Genomic DNA, 20,463 nt, shown 5'->3' with positions numbered 1-20,463 from the left:
AGACCTGCCCGGTACACCTACACCTGCCACATACACATTCCCCTAGACCTGCCCGGTACACATACACCTGCCACATACACATTCCCCTAGACCTGCCCGGTACACCTACACCTGCCACATACACATTCCCCTAGACCTGCCCGGTACACCTACACCTGCCACATACCCATTCCCCTAGACCTGCCCGGTACACCTACGCCTTCCCCCACACCTTCCTCATTCGCCTTCCCCTACATCTGCCCCGTACACCTACACCTTCCTCATACGCCTTCCCCTACACCTGCCCCGTACACCTACACCTGCCACATACACCTTCCCCTACACCTGCCACATTCACCTACACCTTCCACATACACCTGCCCCGTACACCTACACCTGTCATAAACAACTTCCCCTACACCCGCCCCGTACACCTACTTCCACCTTCCACCTTCCACATACACCTTCCCCTACACCCGCCCCGTACACTTACTTACACCTTCCCCCTACACCTGCCCCGTACACCTATACCTGTCATAAACACCTTCCCCTACACCCGCCCCGTACACTTACTTCCACCTTCCACATACACCTTCCCCTACACCTGCCCCGTACACCTACACCTGCCACATACATCTACACCTGCCATATACACCTTCCCCTACACCCGCCCCGTACACTTACTTACACCCTCCACCTCCCACATACACATTTCCCAACACCTGCCCGGTACACAACACTATATGGGACACTAACACAGCGTATACACAACACTATATGGGACACTAACACAGCGTATACACAACACTATATGGGACACTTACACAGCGTATACACAACACTATATGGGACACTAACACAGCGTATACACAACACTATATGGGACACTTACACAGCGTATACACAACACTATATGGGACACTTACACAGCGTATACACAACACTTTATGGGACACTAACACAGCGTATACACAACACCATATGGGACACTAACAGCTTATACACAACACCATATGGGACACTAACACAGCGTATACACAACACAAAACTGGACACTAACACAGTGTATACACAACACTATATGGGACACTAACACAGCGTATACACAACACAAAACTGGACACTAACACAGTGTATACACAACACTATATGGGACACTAACACAGCGTATACACAACACTATATGGGACGCTAACAGCGTATCTAAACACTATATGGGACACTAACACAGCGTATATACAACACTATATGGGGCACTAACAAAGTGTATACACAACACTATATGGGACACTAACACAGCGTATACACAACACTATATAGGACACTAACACAGCGTATACACAACACCATATGGGACACTAACAGCGTATACACAACACCATATGGGACACTAACAGCGTATACACAACACCATATGGGACACTAACACAGCGTATACACAACACAAAACTGGACACTAACACAGTGTATACACAACACTATATGGGACACTAACACAGCGTATACACAACACTATATGGGACGCTAACAGCGTATCTAAACACTATATGGGACACTAACACAGCGTATATACAACACTATATGGGGCACTAACAAAGTGTATACACAACACTATATGGGACACTAACACAGCGTATACACAACACTATATGGGACACTTACACAGCGTATACACAACACTATATGGGACACTAACACAGCGTATACACAACACTATATGGGGCACTAACAAAGTGTATAAACAACACAATACAGGACACTAACACAGTGTATACACAACACTATATGGGACACCAACACAGCGTATACACAACACTATACAGGATTCTAACAGGCTCTGGAAATACATAATTTTGATAGAAACAAATAACTTCATTAAAATTGAAAAGAAAGCCCAGTGAGATGAGAGATTCAGAACCTAAACCTAAGAAAAATCTAAACTTGCTTCATGTGCAGTTTTTGCATCAGAGAAAGCGTTGGGGAGAAGGGAAATAATATGGTTTAGGTACTGTGGGTGAGTGAGCGTGGTTATACGCCGCTTTTAGCAATATTCCAACAATATCACGGCGGGGGACACCAGAAATGGGCTTCACACATTGTACCCATGTCGGGAATCGAACCCGGGTCTTAGGCGTGACGAGCGAACGCTTTAACCACTAGGCTACCCGACTGCCCCTTCAGGGACTGTGAGGCAGACTAACAGTGTACCCACATCCCCTTTACTCATGGCAGGTTGTCAGTCCGGTACTTGTTGGATATTGCCACCTACACTACCTCACGTTACATTTCTTAGAAAGACGTCATTGTATCCACCCTGCCTCCACACCCTCCGAGCATCACGTGGCCCAACAAGGCGTGCCACATCGCTCAGAGTCCAGTTACCTGATATATGCTTTGCGACATTTATACGCAATATGCGTTGTTCGGTTACCCGAAGCACTGACCCAGGGCAGCCATTCCCTGCCCTGACAACTATCACACATTGTTGACTGTTGACGGAGTTGTTTACAGGTCTTTTTTACTTATCAGAATGCCGCCAATCCTTGTTCCTGTTACACCAGCATCGTTACCTGATAAGGTCGACGTGCACAGGCTGTCGGGCTTGAGGAATTTTTGAAGCGGCTCAGGTCGTAGGGCCGAGACAAATATAGCGAGTGAGTGAGTATGGTTTTACGCCGCTTTTAGCAATATTCCAGCAATATCACGGCGGGGGACACCAGAAATGGGCTTCACACACTGTACCCATGTCGGGAATCGAACCCGGGTCTTTTGCATGACGAGCGAACGCTTTAACCACTAGGCTACCCGACCGCCCCCGAGACAAATATAAGTTGTTATGATCTTGAACATTCGTGTTGAAGACATGTCGAAGTGGATATGCAGTATTCGACGTGGAACTAGTTGTAGTTGCCCTGTCTACCTGACCCCTGAAGATCCGGGGTAGAATAGGTCTTCAGCAACCCATGCATGCCGTAAGAGGCGACTATGCTTGTCGTTAGAGGCCACTAACGGGATCGGATGGTCGGGCTCGCTGACTTGGTTGATGCATGTCATCGTATCCCAAATGCGTGGATCAATGCTCATGATATCAATCAGTGGATTGTCTGGTCCAGACTCGATTATGTACACATCGACGTCATATAGCTGGAATATTGCTGAGTGCGGCGTAAAACAACCAACCAACCAACCAACCAACCTTACTGAATACCAATCCACATACACTTTGCCAGAGACGATGATGGCCGGGTCAGGACAAACCTAGTTCAACATCGTATTAATGTTGTAGAGGCTCACCGATCATTGCCCATTGCTAAGCGAGAGGCAGACCATCCCTCGTCAAGTCCTTGTGCCGGGAAGATTCCGGGGTAGAATAGGTCTTCAGCAACCCATGCATGCCGTAAGAGGCGACTATGCTTGTCGTAAAAGGCGACTAACGGGATCGGGTGGTCAGGCTCGCTGACTTGGTTGATGCATGTCATCGATCCAAATTGCGTGGATCGATGCTCATGATATTAATCACTGGATTGTCTGGTCCAGACTCGATTATTTACAGACCGCCGTCATATAGCTGGAATATTGCTGAGTGCGGCGTTAAACAACAAACAAACAAACAAACCTTGTGCCGGGCCAACTGTCTAGTCACCACGAGAGCTGACAAAATTCGATATTGCATTGACTCTAGAGAATTAAATCTCCGGACGACTATGGATGCATATCCTTTGATGAACATTATAGATTGTTTTGGTAATTACTCTGCTTGCATTTGTACGGTATAAGATGACCAAACATCAAACTTCACCTGACTAAAAGTCAAGTGAGCTTATGTCGTGGATACCATAGGGCATATATGTCCCTTCTCTTCAACCCTCAAGTAGAATAAAATTCAAAAAACATCACCCACACAAACACACTTCAAAGTTTTCAATTTTGCGGGAATTTCTCTGTTCTGACATATCATCCGCTGTCAATTTAGGCAAAGCAAAATTACTGAAAACGACCTTTGAAACTAGGCACACGCCATTTTTGACAACATATTATTAAATCACCATTCATGGCGCTATTTTGTGTATGTTTTGAAATCTAAACATCTAATATTAACTCAGAGAATTTGATGATTAGTCATGGGTATCTGTTTTGTTTTTTATTAAATCACAAATGATAATTTCGTAGCCGATAGTTCTAGAATCGTTGTGAATGTTTTCGAATTTGCGAGCAGGCGAAAACAGCACTATACTTCAATTAAGGTTTATGTGATTGTAAAACAAATGAAAACATAATGTTCATATCTCTATATCATAGGATAAGGAAATAAAATGTTCACGTGCACAAAACAGTTAGTGTTTTGTTATATATTTTCAGTGTATTAGTCAGATATTAACCGAGTTTTTATTTTTACAAATACAGTGTTATTTCATGCAGAAAAGCTGCTTTGTTTCTCGTTATAACGATATCGAGAATGCCCGATTATTGACACTGATCGTGTGTGCAGAACAAATATTTCCCAAAATCAGCAACACCTGAAATGATACTGATTTCTTTAGAACAGTGAGTGAGTGAGTGAGGTTTTAAGCCGCTTTATCACGGCGGGGGCAACAGAGCTGGGCTCCACACATTGTACCCATGAGTGGAATCGAACCGGGTTTCGGTGTGAATAGCGAGGCCTTTAACCAGTAGGCTACATCACCGCCCCTTTTAGAACAGAGACCGTGTGACGATGGGTATTATATAAAGCCAGTATACATGGATAATGAACATATGAACACGATTAATGCACAAACCTTTTTCACACACATTGCAGGGGATTCAAATATTGAAAAGGGTGTTGTCAAACTGAAAGGAAGGGGCAAACTTTCTAAATAACAACAGCTCATTTCTTAGCAAATGGTGACATAGCAGTCACTGACAGTTCGGGTTGAAAGACTTATACTTATATAAGTCATTGATACTTATACTGAGTGACATTGAGTGAAACAAAATATTAATTGCAATAATACAACACAAACATTTGACACAGATTATCATTTTATTGATAAAAATAGTCAAAAGCACATCTAAATATCTCTATCAGTGTCATATGGCAGACGAATATATTTTCTGTCTCTGGCTGCCGTATTGCCGACTACAAGCATCCTAGATATGTAATATTGCTGATAACGGGCCGCTATGACACAGACGTAATGTTGCAGCCTATAGGCCTGTGTGATATAGCTTTAATATTGCTGACAACAGTCTGCTGTAATATAGATGTAATATTGCTAACTACTGTTCTCTCTGCTATAGCTGTAATATTGCTGACAACAGTCTGCTGTAAAGTAGATGTAATATTGATAACTACTATTCTCTCTGCTATAGCTGTAATATTGCTGACAACAGTCTGCTGCAATATCGCTGTGGTATTGCTAACCACTGTTCTCTCTGCTATAGCTGTAACATTGCTGACAACAGTCTGCTGCAATATCGCTGTGATATTGCTAACCACTGTTCTCTCTGCTATAGCTGTAATATTGCTGACAACAGTCTGCTGTAATATAGCTAAAATATTGCTAACCACTGTTCTCACTGCTATAGCTGTAATATTGCTGACAACAGTCTGCTGTGATATTGCTAACTACTGTTCTCTCTGCTATAGCTGTAATATTTCTGACAAGTCTGCTGCAATATCGCTGTGATATTGCTAACCACTGATCTTTCTGATATAGCTGTAATATTGCTGACAACAGGTCGCTGTGATATATATCTATATAGGATTAGTAGTATTTTTTATTGCAATCTGCCAGATCAAACTGTGATAACGTTGTGATATACTTATTCTATGCGGACGATGCTTACGTAGCATGAAGCAGTCTCTTATTAAGGAATTTTAAACACCACACGTCACCATTTCTCGATCTTTATTGGATCACATGCAGTCAATTGCATATTTAACTCATGTCTTCGAGCAAAGGACATTGGAGCAAGATTCATGTATGTTCATGTATCAAACCGCCCTTCGAGAACAAATCGGTTTGTCCCTGAATATGCACGAATTTCACTAAAAAGTACTGTGCTAGACAAGGTGTCGACCCCCATCAATGAAAATGAGCTGTCCTGTCACAAAGCTCGCAGCGTCTGAGGCAAGGTAAGCAATGGACTCAGTCACATCCTGGGGTTGGCCCACTCTGCCAAGGGGATGGGCAACTGCTTGTTCCTTCAAGAACTGGAAATATATAACAATGACCTTGCAGGACAATAGTACCACAGGGGCCAATCTCATTAAAATCACCGCTACATAAAGTACTGCCATACAGTCTCAGGTCATGGTTTTGACATTCCAGGCTTTTCTTTTGTTCAGTTTTCAAATTTTGAATCAAGAACGTTATCAAAATATTTTTCAAAGCGTAGCCTGGAATGGAAGTCGCCATATTGAAACAAGTACCTAAAGCTTGCGAAAGCAGCTTTCTGATTGTCTAATGTCGAATTCCTGTTAATCATTTCATTGGTCGATCAAAAATCGCGAAAGGTCGACACCTTCTGTACCCGGCAAGAACATTCGTCCAAAATGGCCCCCTCCTGTAACTCAGAATGACACAGGTTGGTCACGAATTCTCTCATCTGACAAATAACGTCATTTTATAACTCAATTCCGGTCTCGCGAGATGGCTGCCAAAACGCGAGCTGGTTTCACAAGTTACTGGTTTCGGAACACACGGTCACATTCTTTTCAAAACTTCGAGGAGACCGCAGGAATCTGAACTTCTGTTTAACATGATGAAACTCGATGTCTTTTAAATTTTCAAACATTTTATGTTTGGATAGTAAAAGACATTAAATGCCAATATTTTAATCAGAACTGACACTTGTGAGGAGACGTAACAAGGTTTTTGACTGGTACCACTGGTGATGCCTTCAGTTAACAATGTGCTCCAGGCATTCTTTGTGCGGCCCAGACACTGTAGATGGTATTCAGGTGATTAGGAGTGAGTGAGTTGGGTTTAACGCTGCTTTTAACAGTATTCCAGTTATATCGCGGCGTGTCAGCTTAATGTAGGGGGAAAAGCCCGAAGTGATGCAGGTCTCAGACATTTACCACTTCGATGAAACCCACGAGCACGGGTATGGTGCTGACAAACCTAGAAACATAATCGGGGCGAACCGGGATTCGAACCCACAATCATAGGGACGCAACTCTGCACAGCGAATCGCGGCGACTAAGACGACTGGGCCACCCATGCTCCCAGGTGATTAAGGAACACGATGTACCACGAGACCATTCGAGACATCGGGACCAGTCCTTATTTTATCCTCTTAATGCCGGGCGCCAGGCACGGAAACAACAAGTACCACATTTTAACATTTTGTGGTATTACACAGCTGACGATCAAACGCCAAGTATCCGCTCTATTGGCCGACGCTCTATCCACTACACCACAACAGTCGTAGTTTATGATCAATATGTGAAAGGGGGCCCTGGTGATTTATTATTGTGGACATTAAAGAGAATTCCTTCGCCAGACGACCCAGAATATTTGATATCAACAAATATAAATTTGATCTATTGACGGAATAGGTGACACATTATTTCGACGCATCACGCACTACGACAGTTGGGATGTATCTTGCCAGCATCAATATTGTGGAGAAAGTAAGGCCGTAGCCGCTGACCTTGCTGGCCTCCTCGTCTTTGTTGTGAAAGAATGAGTCCTCCCGAGTGAAGAGTGGAGTGTCCACAACGCCGGGGCTGAAACAAAAATGGTGTATTGAGCTGAGATTCTTGTCAGGCGTATGATACACATTGCCAAAGTTTACTATTGTAATCTGATGTATGAATGAATGAGTGAGTGGGTGAGTTGGATCACACAGGACGGTAACTTTGCAATGATCTGATATTTTCAACAGAAATTGTTAATGTATCTATTTTAAATTCCCTAATTCTTCCTACCATTCTCTTCCCATGAATATTCTGAAAATGTTGAGCCAATATATTGAACGAATAGACGAATGGATAGCTCAAAATTGGAGAAAATGCTACACTGTGTAAAATCTGTATTTTGCTTTGTTTACATTTCAAACAAGTGCAGTTTTTCGAGCATAGCGTTCGTTTTTACACCTAACTGATATTGCTTGATTTCATCCAGCCACTTCGTATTGGTGACAAAGACCATTATTCATTCGATTCTAAAATGTATGAGGAATTCAAGGTTGTGTGTAACGCAGCTAAGTTTGAAATATATGTGATGTTACAGGCGCCTCATAACCGGTGTACCTGAAACGTGATTTTGTAAACACTATCCAATATGGCGGAAAGTTCACTTCGGCGTTCGTGTTTGCGTATTTTCCAAAACATTCTAAACGATTCTAGGGTTATCGGAGACGTTTTGGAATGATCATTGGTGATTTCATAAAGGACAGATACCCGTGATCACTAATATGCTATTTTTGAAATTTATTTCTCGGAGTAAATATCCGAAATTTAGATTTCAAAACATGCTGTAAATAACGCGGTGATGGGTAATTTAGTAATGTGTAAAAAATGGCGACATTAACGAAGTACCTAATTTTCAGAGGTCATTTTTAGTACTTTTGCTTGGCCTAAAATGCCAATGGATAATATCACAGAACAGGGAATCTCCCACCTAATTTAAAACTGTGAAGTGTATTAGATGTATTTTTAATTTTATTCGACTTCAAAGTGAGGGTTGTAGAGGAGGGACATATATGTCCCTGTGGCATCCGCTACACACAGCTCTACACACCCACACCTGGTGACTGTCAAAAGCGCCAGCACGAAAACTGTGGCAATGCACAACGATACACATAAAGCTGCTAAAGGGGACTTCACCTGTGGTGTCCAAACGACACACTGTACCAATTTTCACTCTCCATGTGTTTTGGTCCACACCCATGTGATGTGATTTTTTGTCAGTGTTTACAATTTTATTTCTCAAACAACGGAGGTCACTCCATCAAATCGTGCATACACTTATCAACAGCAAAAACATATGTTAGTATATATATCCTTTGTTATGATATACGGTTTCTCATTCCCCGATCCTCCGATGGGTGTCATCGTTTGCTTCGTGCAGCGAGAATGGCATCAACATAAGTCAAACCACTCGACATTATAGTCCATGAGCAAATTTTGAATCCGCGACGAAAAAGCTGATCAATATTACAATATCGTAAAAAATGGAGTTGTTTCCCTTTAATTATTTCTTTTTTCGAATGCTGGGAATGCACGTTGATCAACATTTTGATGTCAACAAACATTTTTTTAATAAGAGCTGAAAACTATCCGCTAAGTTTTGGTATTTGTCAGTGTTGAATGCTACTCAATAAACACAACAAAGTCACACTCAAAGGTAAAACTATGTGAAAAAACTATGCAACCTCTTTAGAATGAGATCTTAGTGCACGCTTCTGTGAATTCAGCAACACCGAAAAGGTCATCACAGGGCATTCCAAGCGACAGCTACGTGCTGTGCGACTGATTCCGAATCCTAGACATGGCCATGGTATGCTAAACATTCCATAGTGTCAAGTTCTTCCACCGAATCTCGGTCATTTATTAGATATTCCATTTCTTTAGTTCAGTTTTCAATTTTTGATAGAGAACATTGTCAAAATATTTTTCCATGCTCGACTAGTTATATACAAAACGGTAGGTGCGGTCACGTACGCAGTCTTTATCACCTATAGGATAACATGGTAGTATAATTATTTATGCTTATTTATTAAATGTGTCTTTTAAATATTTTATTACATTCCAGTTATATTCAAATTTGAAAAGGTACATTTTCTCTGTTGAAAATTGTAGTTACATATTTGTGTTTGTTCAAAACCAGGAAATGATTTTTGAGCAAACGAAAACTTGCTAGCCCTTGGACCAAATGTTTCAATAACGCTACAAATCATGTTAACTCAGGGCCGATCTATATAGTATAGACTTTCATTGGATGTATGGGATATATTTGTTTCAGGGTCTGTGTGACAGACGAAATTAAGGATTGTAATTCATTTTCTAACGAATCTCAAAAGTCTTTTGGCTGGGCATTATTGATATAACCTCTTGTTTAACTTCCCTACACAGCCTTACACACTGCAAGGTTTTTACATCTAACTATTGCTATGACGCAAAGTTCACATTCACGTCATGACCTATTATATATAACATGTAGGATCACACAGTTATAGAACTATTTATGTTCAATTAATAAACGAAACCTTTAGATTATATCTTGAAACATAAATATGACTATATTCATTTAATTTCATAACGCTAAAAGTCCGGGCTGCATGTAGAGGGGGCAAGGGCCCTGGGCTGATGATGGGCCTGACCAGCCTGACTGGGTCAGGATCACCCAAACCCTCTTTGCTGCATTTTTTATTTCCAATCTGTACATAATGATACTATATGTATATTATATTAATTATAGGCCATGATTTAGTTGCACATTTGTTTTAATAAGCCAGATGTTGAAATAAAGCAACAAATAAATTAAGTTAATTTAAAATGTGTCATGGTGCTCTTAGACACACATTTGTTTATTTGCAAAACAAAATACATAAGTGTTTAGCAAAAGGAAACGTTGCTCAACTATGGGATATTTTAATAATGCTATAAATAAGTTGAATACATTTAAAATGATTTCAGTTATGCGTAATGGTACTTGTAGACATATCTTCATGTATTTGCAAAACAAAAACATGGGTTTTGAGCAAAGGAGAATATTCTCGCTCATGGGCCAAACAGTTTTCGCTGATGATTGAGATATTCTAATTAACGCTGTAAATTAGTTGAATTAAGTTAAAATGAATTGATTTGTGTGTCATGATACTTGTAGACACACCGTTATTCATTTGCAAAACAAAAAAACATGAATTCTGAGCAAATGAAGATATTCTCGCCCACAACAATACGTAACACTGCCATGTAACACACTGCATACCACAAACCAAGTTGAACTTACCGGACGGACTCCGGCAACACTGGAAACGTTTACGATGTTCCCTGTAAAAAGGAAACCGGTTTAAAGAGAGTATACTACTTCCCCCAGACCGTTTTCGCTGAAAATACGCTGTAATATGTCAACGAATGAAACAGCAAATTAAAGTCTATCCAAAGAAATTACTGCTTCTATTTGAGGCCACTGGAGGATTCGACAGAAAGGCAGTTGAATCATCTGACACCGATGTTTCTCGGGTTCAAAGATGCTTCAGGTCACGTGGCCGTTGAGAAGCCAAGTGAGGTGACTCAGGTGAGGTGAGGTGAAATGGGGTTTAACGTCGCGTCCAAGATTATTGCACTTATATAGCGACGTGAATGCACGTGTGTGTGGCTGCTTGTACTGGTCCGGACTGATGCCGATTTATAGTGCTAGCACACTGAGATACCATGCCGCAGTTTAACATGAATACCCCACTCAGACACAGTATACTGACTCCGAGCCGACCAGTCCTTGTTTTAGCCCCTTAATGCCGAGCGCCGGACAGGGTAACAACAAGTACCATCTTTTAATGTCTTTTGGTATGACGCGGCCGGGGATCGAACCCCGGACCTTCCGCTCTCCGGGCGGATGCTCTACCACTAGACCACGGAGGCGGTCAAGTTTAGTAGGAATAGGGTCCAGCTCACATGTTTGGACATGAGTTTCAGCACCTGCAGTTCAGACTTTAAAATCAGTTAGGGACAGGCGATTTACTGATGTTTTCCGTTTTGCTTGAGAAGTACTTGTTAAAGGACTTGGACAGTTTTTCGTCCTTTTTCAGCAGTAGGGAGTATCTTCTCTTCATAGTTTCGCCTAACAGCTTCAACATTTGAATCCAAAGTGCTTTGGGTATGTTTGTATTTGAAAGTATTGGTTTCTTGGTATGTTCTCACTTAGAAAAGCATATGGAATTAAAAGGAAAGTGCGATACAAAAATCAAATAGAAAAGCTCTAAACACGTCGTATTTAATTTGTTACATGTATCATCAGTCACCTAGTGAGCTGAACGTGCTTGGGGTGTACAAGACAAGAAGTACAATACTACAACACTCACGTCATCAGCCGGTATCCCGCACTCCGCGCATCGCTAAGCGACGTCTTCCAGTCTCGTCTTATCTCGTCCCGTTATCGAGAGTTTGGCTCCATGTCTGGCAAAATGCAAAGCTGCCCCCTCTCCAATACCGGCACTCGCTCCTGGAGTCGTGATATTATTTAGTAACATTGAAAAACAACAACATATATATATGATATGTTATATATATATGTAAAATATGTTATGTCATTGTTTTGAAATGTCAGCGCATCTACCCTATATTTATTATATGTTTTACTGATGCCTTTACTATGCAGTGTATGTTTGGTCATATACAACAAGTAAATTCTAAACATTTTTACAAGATTCAATAAAATACGGGGCAGGTAGCCAATTGGTTACAATTCGGTGAGCAAAATGTCCACCTTTGGCTCTGCAAGAATCAGCTGATCGTGTGTTTGAAGTCCATACTTCTCTCGTGGTAAACGTCTGTGACCTGGGTGAGTTTGGGTTTCTTCCAACATTCAACTAATAAATAGCTGAACCCATATCACTCACTCTCTCATTCACTCACTGACAAGCCGGCATACATGCCTGAACTACTTTCTAGCTTCAACGGGTAGAATAGGTCTTCAGCAACCCATACTTGCCGTAAAAGGCGACTATGCTTGTCGTAAAAGACGACTAACGGGATCGGGTGGTCAGGCTCGCTGACGTGGTTGATGCATGTCATCGATCCCAATTGCGTGGATCGGTGCTCATGATATTAACCACTGGATTGTCTGGTCCAGATTCGATTATTTACAGACCGCCGTCATATAGCTGGAATATTGCTGAGTGCGGCGTTAAAAAACCAACAAACCAACCAATCTAACTTCAACGCGTCCTTAAACGCTCCACTTAATGACACACATTAAACCTTGCATTATTTCTAAAAACAGATTTTGCTTATAAATGTGTCCCGACACGTCGGAAAGTATGCGAATAATAGTATCATAGTTCCAAACTTTGCCATAATCTTTTCTATTTTTATTAATAGTTTTGGCTTTATACGGTAGGATTAAACAACATATTTTGTGGATATTGCATATTAATAATTTGTGCAGTCTTGATATACGCCTGCCTTCACTCCCAAGTTTTACGTGATAAACGTTATGTGGTAATCGTTAGGACTACCTGTCCGGAGAGAGAAGTACATGTTACTCTAGGACAACATGCTCTCGGAGAAACTGTTCTGACGATTTGGTTATTTATGCATGCTCGTGTCTTTCACAAGTGCGAGTAAATCTCTAAATTCAGATAGTCAACACGTTAGATTAGCTACATTGTGTAAGTATTGGTTAAATAAGTGATAATTGAACATGCGACCTTACCATGACCTCTAAGAGCATCGGTGGTATAAATAACGGCCTTTATTCGGGGTACCTCACTGATGATATACGCTGAATAAAGACTGGTCACTAATAGATGCTTCTCTTGGTCATATTAAGGTGTGCGGTCCTGAGCTAATACACCGACAACAAATTTTAAGTAATACTATACTAGCCACATAAAGAAACTGTGCACGGAGAAAATATATTCTGGATTGAAATACAACACAGCAAGAACAAAATGATGCAGACGCTGTAGCAGCTGAATGATCGGACCATAAGAAAATGTCAACGGGACCTGAACAACATCTGTTACGATGACGTCAGAAGATCAAAATGGAGTAGGGGGTCATACGACAAAGTCACAAAGTCAATAACGGGTATGACCACCCTGTGCGTGAATCACAGCAGTGCATCGGCGACGCATGGAGTCCACCAACTGGGCATGGAAGGCCTGGGGAATGGCCTGCCATATCCTCCTCAAATCCTGTGCCAAGTCACGGACGTTATCTGGAGGATGTGGAAGACGACGCAGACGGCGCTCCATTTCATCCCACACATGCTCTATTGGGGAGAGATCTGGAGAAACTGCAGGCCATGGCAGTAACATGACATTGTTATGGTGAAGGAAATCCATTGCGACCCTAGCCGTGTGAGGACGAGCGTTGTCCTGTTGAAATGTCAATCCCGGGCCATGACGTTGCAGGAAATGAATGACCACAGGCCTCAGAATCTGATCTCTGTAGCCAACACCGGTGAGATTGCCCTGAACAACCACCAAAGGGGTTCGGTGCCGTGCTGTTATCCCACCCCAAATCATCACAGAGCCACCTCCAAAACGATACCTCTCCACAATACAGTTGCGTGCATAACGTTCTCCCAAACGCCGGTAGACACGTTGGCGCCCGTCACTGTGGGAAATGTTGAACCTCGATTCATCTGTAAAGACAACATTTCTCAACCATATTCGAGGTTGGCGAACATGATTTCGACACCATCTTAGACGGTTGACTCGATGACGGTGTGTCAGGATGGGACGTATGGCAGGGCGTCGTGGTCGAATCCTGACGTAAACGATTCCTGACAGTGTTGGGATGGATACGGCGCAGTCCAGGAATTGTCTGGGACGTCGTTACTGCCGTTTGGAACCTGTGTCGGAGATGTGTAACTCGAATCCATCTGTCCTGTCTTGGCGTCGTTACTCGGGGCGTCCTGAACGTGGGGGGTCGGCAACGTCATTTGTGTTCTGATAACGCCTCACCAATGCCGATATCGTGATACGATGGCATTGGAAATGTGTTGCCACCTGTTGTTGCCTCATTCCCGCTCGGATCATTCCAATGGCTTCATGACGCTGTGCAGCTGTCAATCTTGGCATGATTTGCTTGTGATATGCTTGTGTCTGCGCCTGAGAAGTTTTGAATTTTTGAATGACCACAGATCATGCTTTCCAAAGTGACAGCGAATTTTGAGTTGCACATGCTGTGTACAGCTGCACAGGATGCACGTGCAGTAACACATTGCACGTCCATAGGCCCCCATCAATGACGTCATATCGCATGGCACGTGCATGAGCGTTTGAATGTCTCCAATAATTGCTGTGTTCAAATCTATATTTCATATATGGACGGTGTGCCCTTATATCTATATTTTCTCCGTGCACAGTTTCTTAATGTGGCTAGTATATTATAATCAGGCAAGACCAAACGTTAATATAGGTCACAAGGTTAATCATAATATCATAGAAAATTGTAGTCTTATCTGCTGATTAAGCCCTGCTGGTGCACTCAATGGTGACAATGCACTTCTACCAGTGCAAAAAAACATAACAAAAGCGCAGAACCTCTTACAACTTAGCATGCATTCCCCGACGCCATGGCGGCGTCCTTGAGCTTACTCAAGCGTACAACCATCTACAATTACGTTGTGTTTAAAGATGTTGTAAAGTGATATAGCCCCGTCCATGCACTGTAGGATCAATCAATCAATCAATCAATCAATCGATTTATTTCAGTATTTTTAGGACCCCGGCCTTTGTGTACAAACATTATGGTACAGGCGGAATCGCAGTACAGTAATCTACGGTTATAACGAACACGCTTATAACGAACTGACGGATATAACGAACTTACTTTTTGGTCCCGACTACTTGCTGTAGTCATGCTGCATATGTCCTTATAACGAACTACGGTTATAACGAACTAAAATTAGTAGTCCCTTTGAGTTCGTTATAACCGTAGTTTACTGTACATTTCTTTCCATATATGCATTGTACAAATAGTTTGCTAGATTTGTAATTATGTTAGATTTTGGCGATGACATCAAAATGTTAAATATATGGATGTTAGTATCAAGATAAAACTTTGGGTTGATGTAGTTGTCTTAGCTGTACGTACGATGACACACTAAGAGAAAATGGAATTCATTTTCAACGCAGTTTAGGTTACAAAGTTTACATTTTCTAAAATTTCTAGGTATATTGAAGTGACACCCACGCTCAATTTCCAGGTCATGACAACTTAAATGAAAACGAGAAATACCAATTTTGTATTTGCTTTGTGTTATGAGGTTTAAATAGTTTTTAGTATTTATAGAAACATTAAATGTTGCATAATCGGTCATTTTTGAACTTGCAAGTAGGTCACTGTGCCAAATTTGTTGAAAATTGTCCTTCAAACGTTGCTGAAACACATGGAGAAATACATGTTTGTTACCATACATTTGAAATAACCATAAATCTCCAAATTCTGACCTACACAGACAATGTCTTAACTTTGTAAGGTGTGGAGGTGGGTGTGGGACCCCATTAGTCGCCTCTTACGGCAAGCATCGCTCGCTGAAGATCTTTTTTAACCCAAGCTTATCGGGAATTTTGCATATAAATGTAACCCCACACATCGGAAAGACAGCGGACGAATCATTACAAACATAATACAAAACACAACGGTCGGCTTATTTGTTGTGCTGTGTGTGTGTGTGTGTGTGTGTGTGTGTGTGTGTGTGTGCGTGCGCGTGCGCGTGCGTGTGTGTGTGTGTGTGTGCGTGCGAGGGATTATGTTTTACAGTGGGACATGGTGGTGTCTGAACGTGTCTTACAAAGTGGTCTTGTCCATACTTCAACACGGAGGACACCGCAAGTGCGCTTGAACCCAAGTGCGTGTGTGTGTGTGTGTGTATGTGTATGTTTTACAATGAAGCGCGTTGTCTACACGCCTCTACAATGGTGCTGTGATAAATGTGGGTGTAATTCAATGAACACATTAAAAATAAAGTGTGTACCGAGTATGACGCCATAGTTTGCACCAAAAGGTATCAATGTAACTTGAACTTACGTGAAATTTGAGATGGTAAAGGATGGTCCGCCACAATTAGCGTGGCTGTGTTTCGTGAAAAACAGACATCATTTTAAACCTCGAACCGGAAGAAATCTCTCTTTTCCTGTTTATTCAGCTTATATTCCCTGAAATAACCTGATTGATTAACCACACAATGACAGCTGAACCACAGATAAACACACCAAAACAGCTAGACCACACCATCAATATCTTACCCAGGCGTCTGTTGTTTGGTTTTTGTGTAGCAGGGCGTGGAAATATGACACAGACACCCCCACTCGTCGACAGCTTTAGTCACGTGATCAATTAAGGCGACATATACTTCAGTTTGTCGCCAGCTTTTGGGTCACGTGGTCAAGGCGTCTTATACCTCCATACGTGATCAATATAAGGCGTCTTATACCTCCATACGTGATCAATATAAGGCGTCCCATACCTCCATTCGTCATCAGCTTTAGTCACGTGGTCAAGGCGTCTTATACCTCCATACGTGATCAATATAAGGCGTCTTATACATCCATACGTGATCAAGTTAAGGCGTCCTATACCTCCATTCGTCACCAGCTTTAGTCACGTGATCAATATAAGGCGTCCTATACATCCATACGTGATCAATATAAGGCGTCCTATACCTCCATTCGTCGCTAGCTTTAGTCACGTGGTCAAGGCGTCCTATACCTCCATACGTGATCAATATAAGGCGTCCTATACCTCCATTCGTCGCTAGCTTTAGTCACGTGGTCAAGGCGTCCTATACCTCCATACATGATCAATATAAGGCGTCCTATACCTCCATTCGTCACCAGCTTTAGTCACGTGGTCAAGGCGTCCTCTACCTCTATACGTGATCAATTAAGGCGTCCTATACCTACATTCGTCGCCAGCTTTAGTCACGTGATCAAGGCGTCCTATACCTCCATTCGTCGCCAGCTTTAGTCACGTGATCAAGGCGTCCTATACCTCCATTCGTCGCCAGCTTTAGTCACGTGATCAAGGCGTCCTATACCTCCATTCGTCGCCAGCTTTAGTCACGTGGTCAAGGCGTCTTATACCTCCATTCGTCGCCAGCTTTAGTCACGTGGTCAAGGCGTCCTATACCTCCATTCGTCGCCAGCTTTAGTCACGTGATCAAGGCGTCCTATACCTCCATTCGTCGCCAGCTTTAGTCACGTGGTCAAGGCGTCCTTTCCCTTCATACCTCGCCAACTGTAATCACGTGGTTAAGGCGTCCTATACCATCCACACGGCACATGACCTCCTCCCGTTATCAGGGAATCCTACTCTAGCTGTAGGGTAAATTTTAGGCGTCTGTTCTGGAGAGTGAGAGAGTTGGATTTAACGCCGCTTTTAACAGTATTCCAGTTATATCACAGCATGTCAGCTTAATGTGGGAGGAAAGCCCGAAGTGATGCAGGTCTCAGACGTTTACCACTTCGGTGAAATCCACGAACACGGGTATGGTGCTGACAAACCTAGAAACATAATCGTTGCGAACCGGGATTCGAACCCCAAATCATAGGTTTCTGGCATGCCCAAGTGACGCAACTGTCCTGGTGAAACAATCTCCCAACTTCCAACAATTTCTACTCAGCGGTAGCCTAGCGGTTGAAGCGTTCGCTCGTCACACCGACGACCCGGGTTCGATTCCCCACATGGGTACAATATGTTAAGCCCATTATGGTGTGGCCCGCCGTGATAATGCTTGAATACTGCTAACACAACATGCTCACTCCCGCTACTTGTCCAAGGCTACTTTAACCTTTATGAAATTTGGTTTGGGCATCTATTTTATCGTCACTGTTCTATCTACCTTGTTTTGTCTAACCTGTGCTATCTTCCCTGTTCTATATCTGCCTATTTTATCGTCACTGTTCTATCTACCTTGTTTTGTCTAACCTGTGCCATCTTCCCGGTTCTATATCTGCCTATTTTATCGTCATCTGCCTGTTCTGTCTTCACTGTTTTGTCTACCTGTTACATCTACCCAGTTCTATCATCATTTTCTGTCTACCTTGTTCTGTGTACCTGTTCTATCTTCTCCGTGAGTTCTTTTTCACGTTTCACCCAAACAATTGACGCGCGGGACACAAAACCTCTATTACAGGCACAAGGCCGAACACTCCCTGACCGATCGGGCCTGGAGTACTTTATTTTTTGTCAACACGTTCGCGCGGAGACTCGTTTCCAAATTAGCTGATCCGTTCACAACTTTTAGCAGACCCATACCAGAGAGTCTATAAACAGACTTCCTGTCCGTACACAACGATGCTTAAGTACATTGTTTCGTTTGCTTACTCGTACACATGTGAAAACTAACGCTTTGCAATTGTTTACTCGTACAAATCTATTTCCGAGACAGTTTGTAATTGAGTAATCATAAACCGTATTGTTCGGTGGTTGATAAGTAAACATGCACGCTGAGTTTATTAATTTGTTTACTCGCACAAAGATATTTCCGAGACATTTACTATTTGAATACGATCTCATGTAGAATATTTTCGTTTTTAACCCCTTTAAGAGTTTACATGGCCATAAATCAATCAATTAAAAGAGATATTCATACAGTGTGTTGAGCGATCAAACAAGTCGTTTTGTAGAAGTGTTTTAAGTTCAATGCATTGAAAATATGACAATACACACTAAACCACCACTCAAAAAAGAAAACGTACAACTTTATGAATAACAACTTCTGGTTTATTTGCCGCGATATAGCGACGTTTCGATGTAGATATTTACACGTTACCAAGCTCCAGCTTCGTTGCGACTCGTACACAAGCTCCACGTCGCTTAGCTGGATAAGTGTACGAATTCTGTCCTGCGGACGGGTAACGCGTTGGCTAGTTGTGGGAGTGTCTGCGGCGTGTTCTGACGTTGACGTACACGTCGATCGAGTTCATCCCAGAGGTCTTCAATTGGGTTGAGATCTGGAGATCAAAAACGGCCAGGGCAAGGCGTTGGTGTTAGCATTAGGGAGGTAGTCTACCGAGAAACGAGCTGTGTGCGGTGGAGCGTTGTCATGTTGACAGTCTGGTCCGATATCCTCCTCAAACCATGGATGCATCCTGCAGTTTTCGTAGATGTGACACTGCGATGGCGTAGGTGGAACAGTCGAATATAGCGATCCTGCGCAGAGGAGGTAACTCTTGGTCGGCCGGTTCTCGGACGGTCTGCAGTGGAATTGAACTGTGTGTATCGGTCACAAAGGCGGCAAATGGTGCTGTGGCGGACGTTGAAGTGGCCTGCAACAGAAGACTTCGATTCCCCTCTTTGGATACGTCCTTTGGCGATGTTCCGATCGGCAGCGCTGAGTATTGGCATTTTAGAACTTTAAAAATGTTGATAATTGAATGATAAGTTATTGGCTTATGCTTGCCTTTTTATAGCCACTACTGCGAGTAACTTGCACGTGCATTTTGCTTTACTGTTTTCCATGACATTTTTTAACAAGTGTGAAAACAATGCCGTTTAAGACATTGCAAATCGACAATGGCTGCGATTTGACGCACCGTTTGTCGAATATCAGGCCACTAACATTTTCCAATAACATATATCCAATTTACATACCGGATTTTGTGTGTAGTCAGGTTCAATGGACCACATTCTACCAGTGCGTTTCTTTTTTTGAAGAGTGTGTATGTGTTTACGAGTTAGCCAATCAATGAATGTACTTAATTATCGTTGTGTACGGGTCAGCCAGTTTTTAAACAGGTTAACCAACAGTTGTCAAAGTTATAAGCCCATTATTTTGTGAACAAGTTGACAAGCTGCAACCGGTAGTACAT

At 42.4% G+C, this 20,463-nt stretch overlaps 1 protein-coding gene across 1 annotated transcript; it reads right to left on the bottom strand.

The window, feature by feature from the left end:
• Positions 1-5,679: 5,679 nt before the first annotated feature.
• On the bottom strand, positions 5,680-16,980 carry LOC124114145 (tropinone reductase 1-like). Its single transcript, XM_048389607.1, has 4 exons — positions 16,897-16,980; positions 11,998-12,137; positions 7,621-7,696; positions 5,680-6,175 (listed from the first exon to the last, which is right to left on the bottom strand). The coding sequence occupies exons 2-4, from the start codon at positions 12,000-12,002 to the stop codon at positions 6,026-6,028; spliced, it is 231 nt and encodes a 76-aa protein (XP_048245564.1). The 5' UTR covers positions 12,003-12,137; positions 16,897-16,980; the 3' UTR covers positions 5,680-6,025.
• Positions 16,981-20,463: the final 3,483 nt, after the last annotated feature.

The sequence above is a fragment of the Haliotis rufescens genome, unplaced genomic scaffold, assembly GCF_023055435.1.
Source record: "Haliotis rufescens isolate VD_foot unplaced genomic scaffold, xgHalRufe1.0.p SCAF_8, whole genome shotgun sequence".
NCBI classification, from domain to species: Eukaryota; Metazoa; Mollusca; class Gastropoda; order Lepetellida; family Haliotidae; genus Haliotis; species Haliotis rufescens.
The sequence above is the reverse complement of the archived record's forward strand: the minus strand, read 5'-3'. Positions and strand labels throughout refer to the sequence as shown.

What these genes read in the sequence shown, in the direction of transcription:
- LOC124114145 (XM_048389607.1), bottom strand. An exon ending in AAGACGAGGAGGCCAGCAAG is followed by an intron (nt 6,176 to 7,620) that starts GTCAGCGGCTAC and finishes ATATATTTCCAG; the next exon opens with TTCTTGAAGGAACAAGCAGT.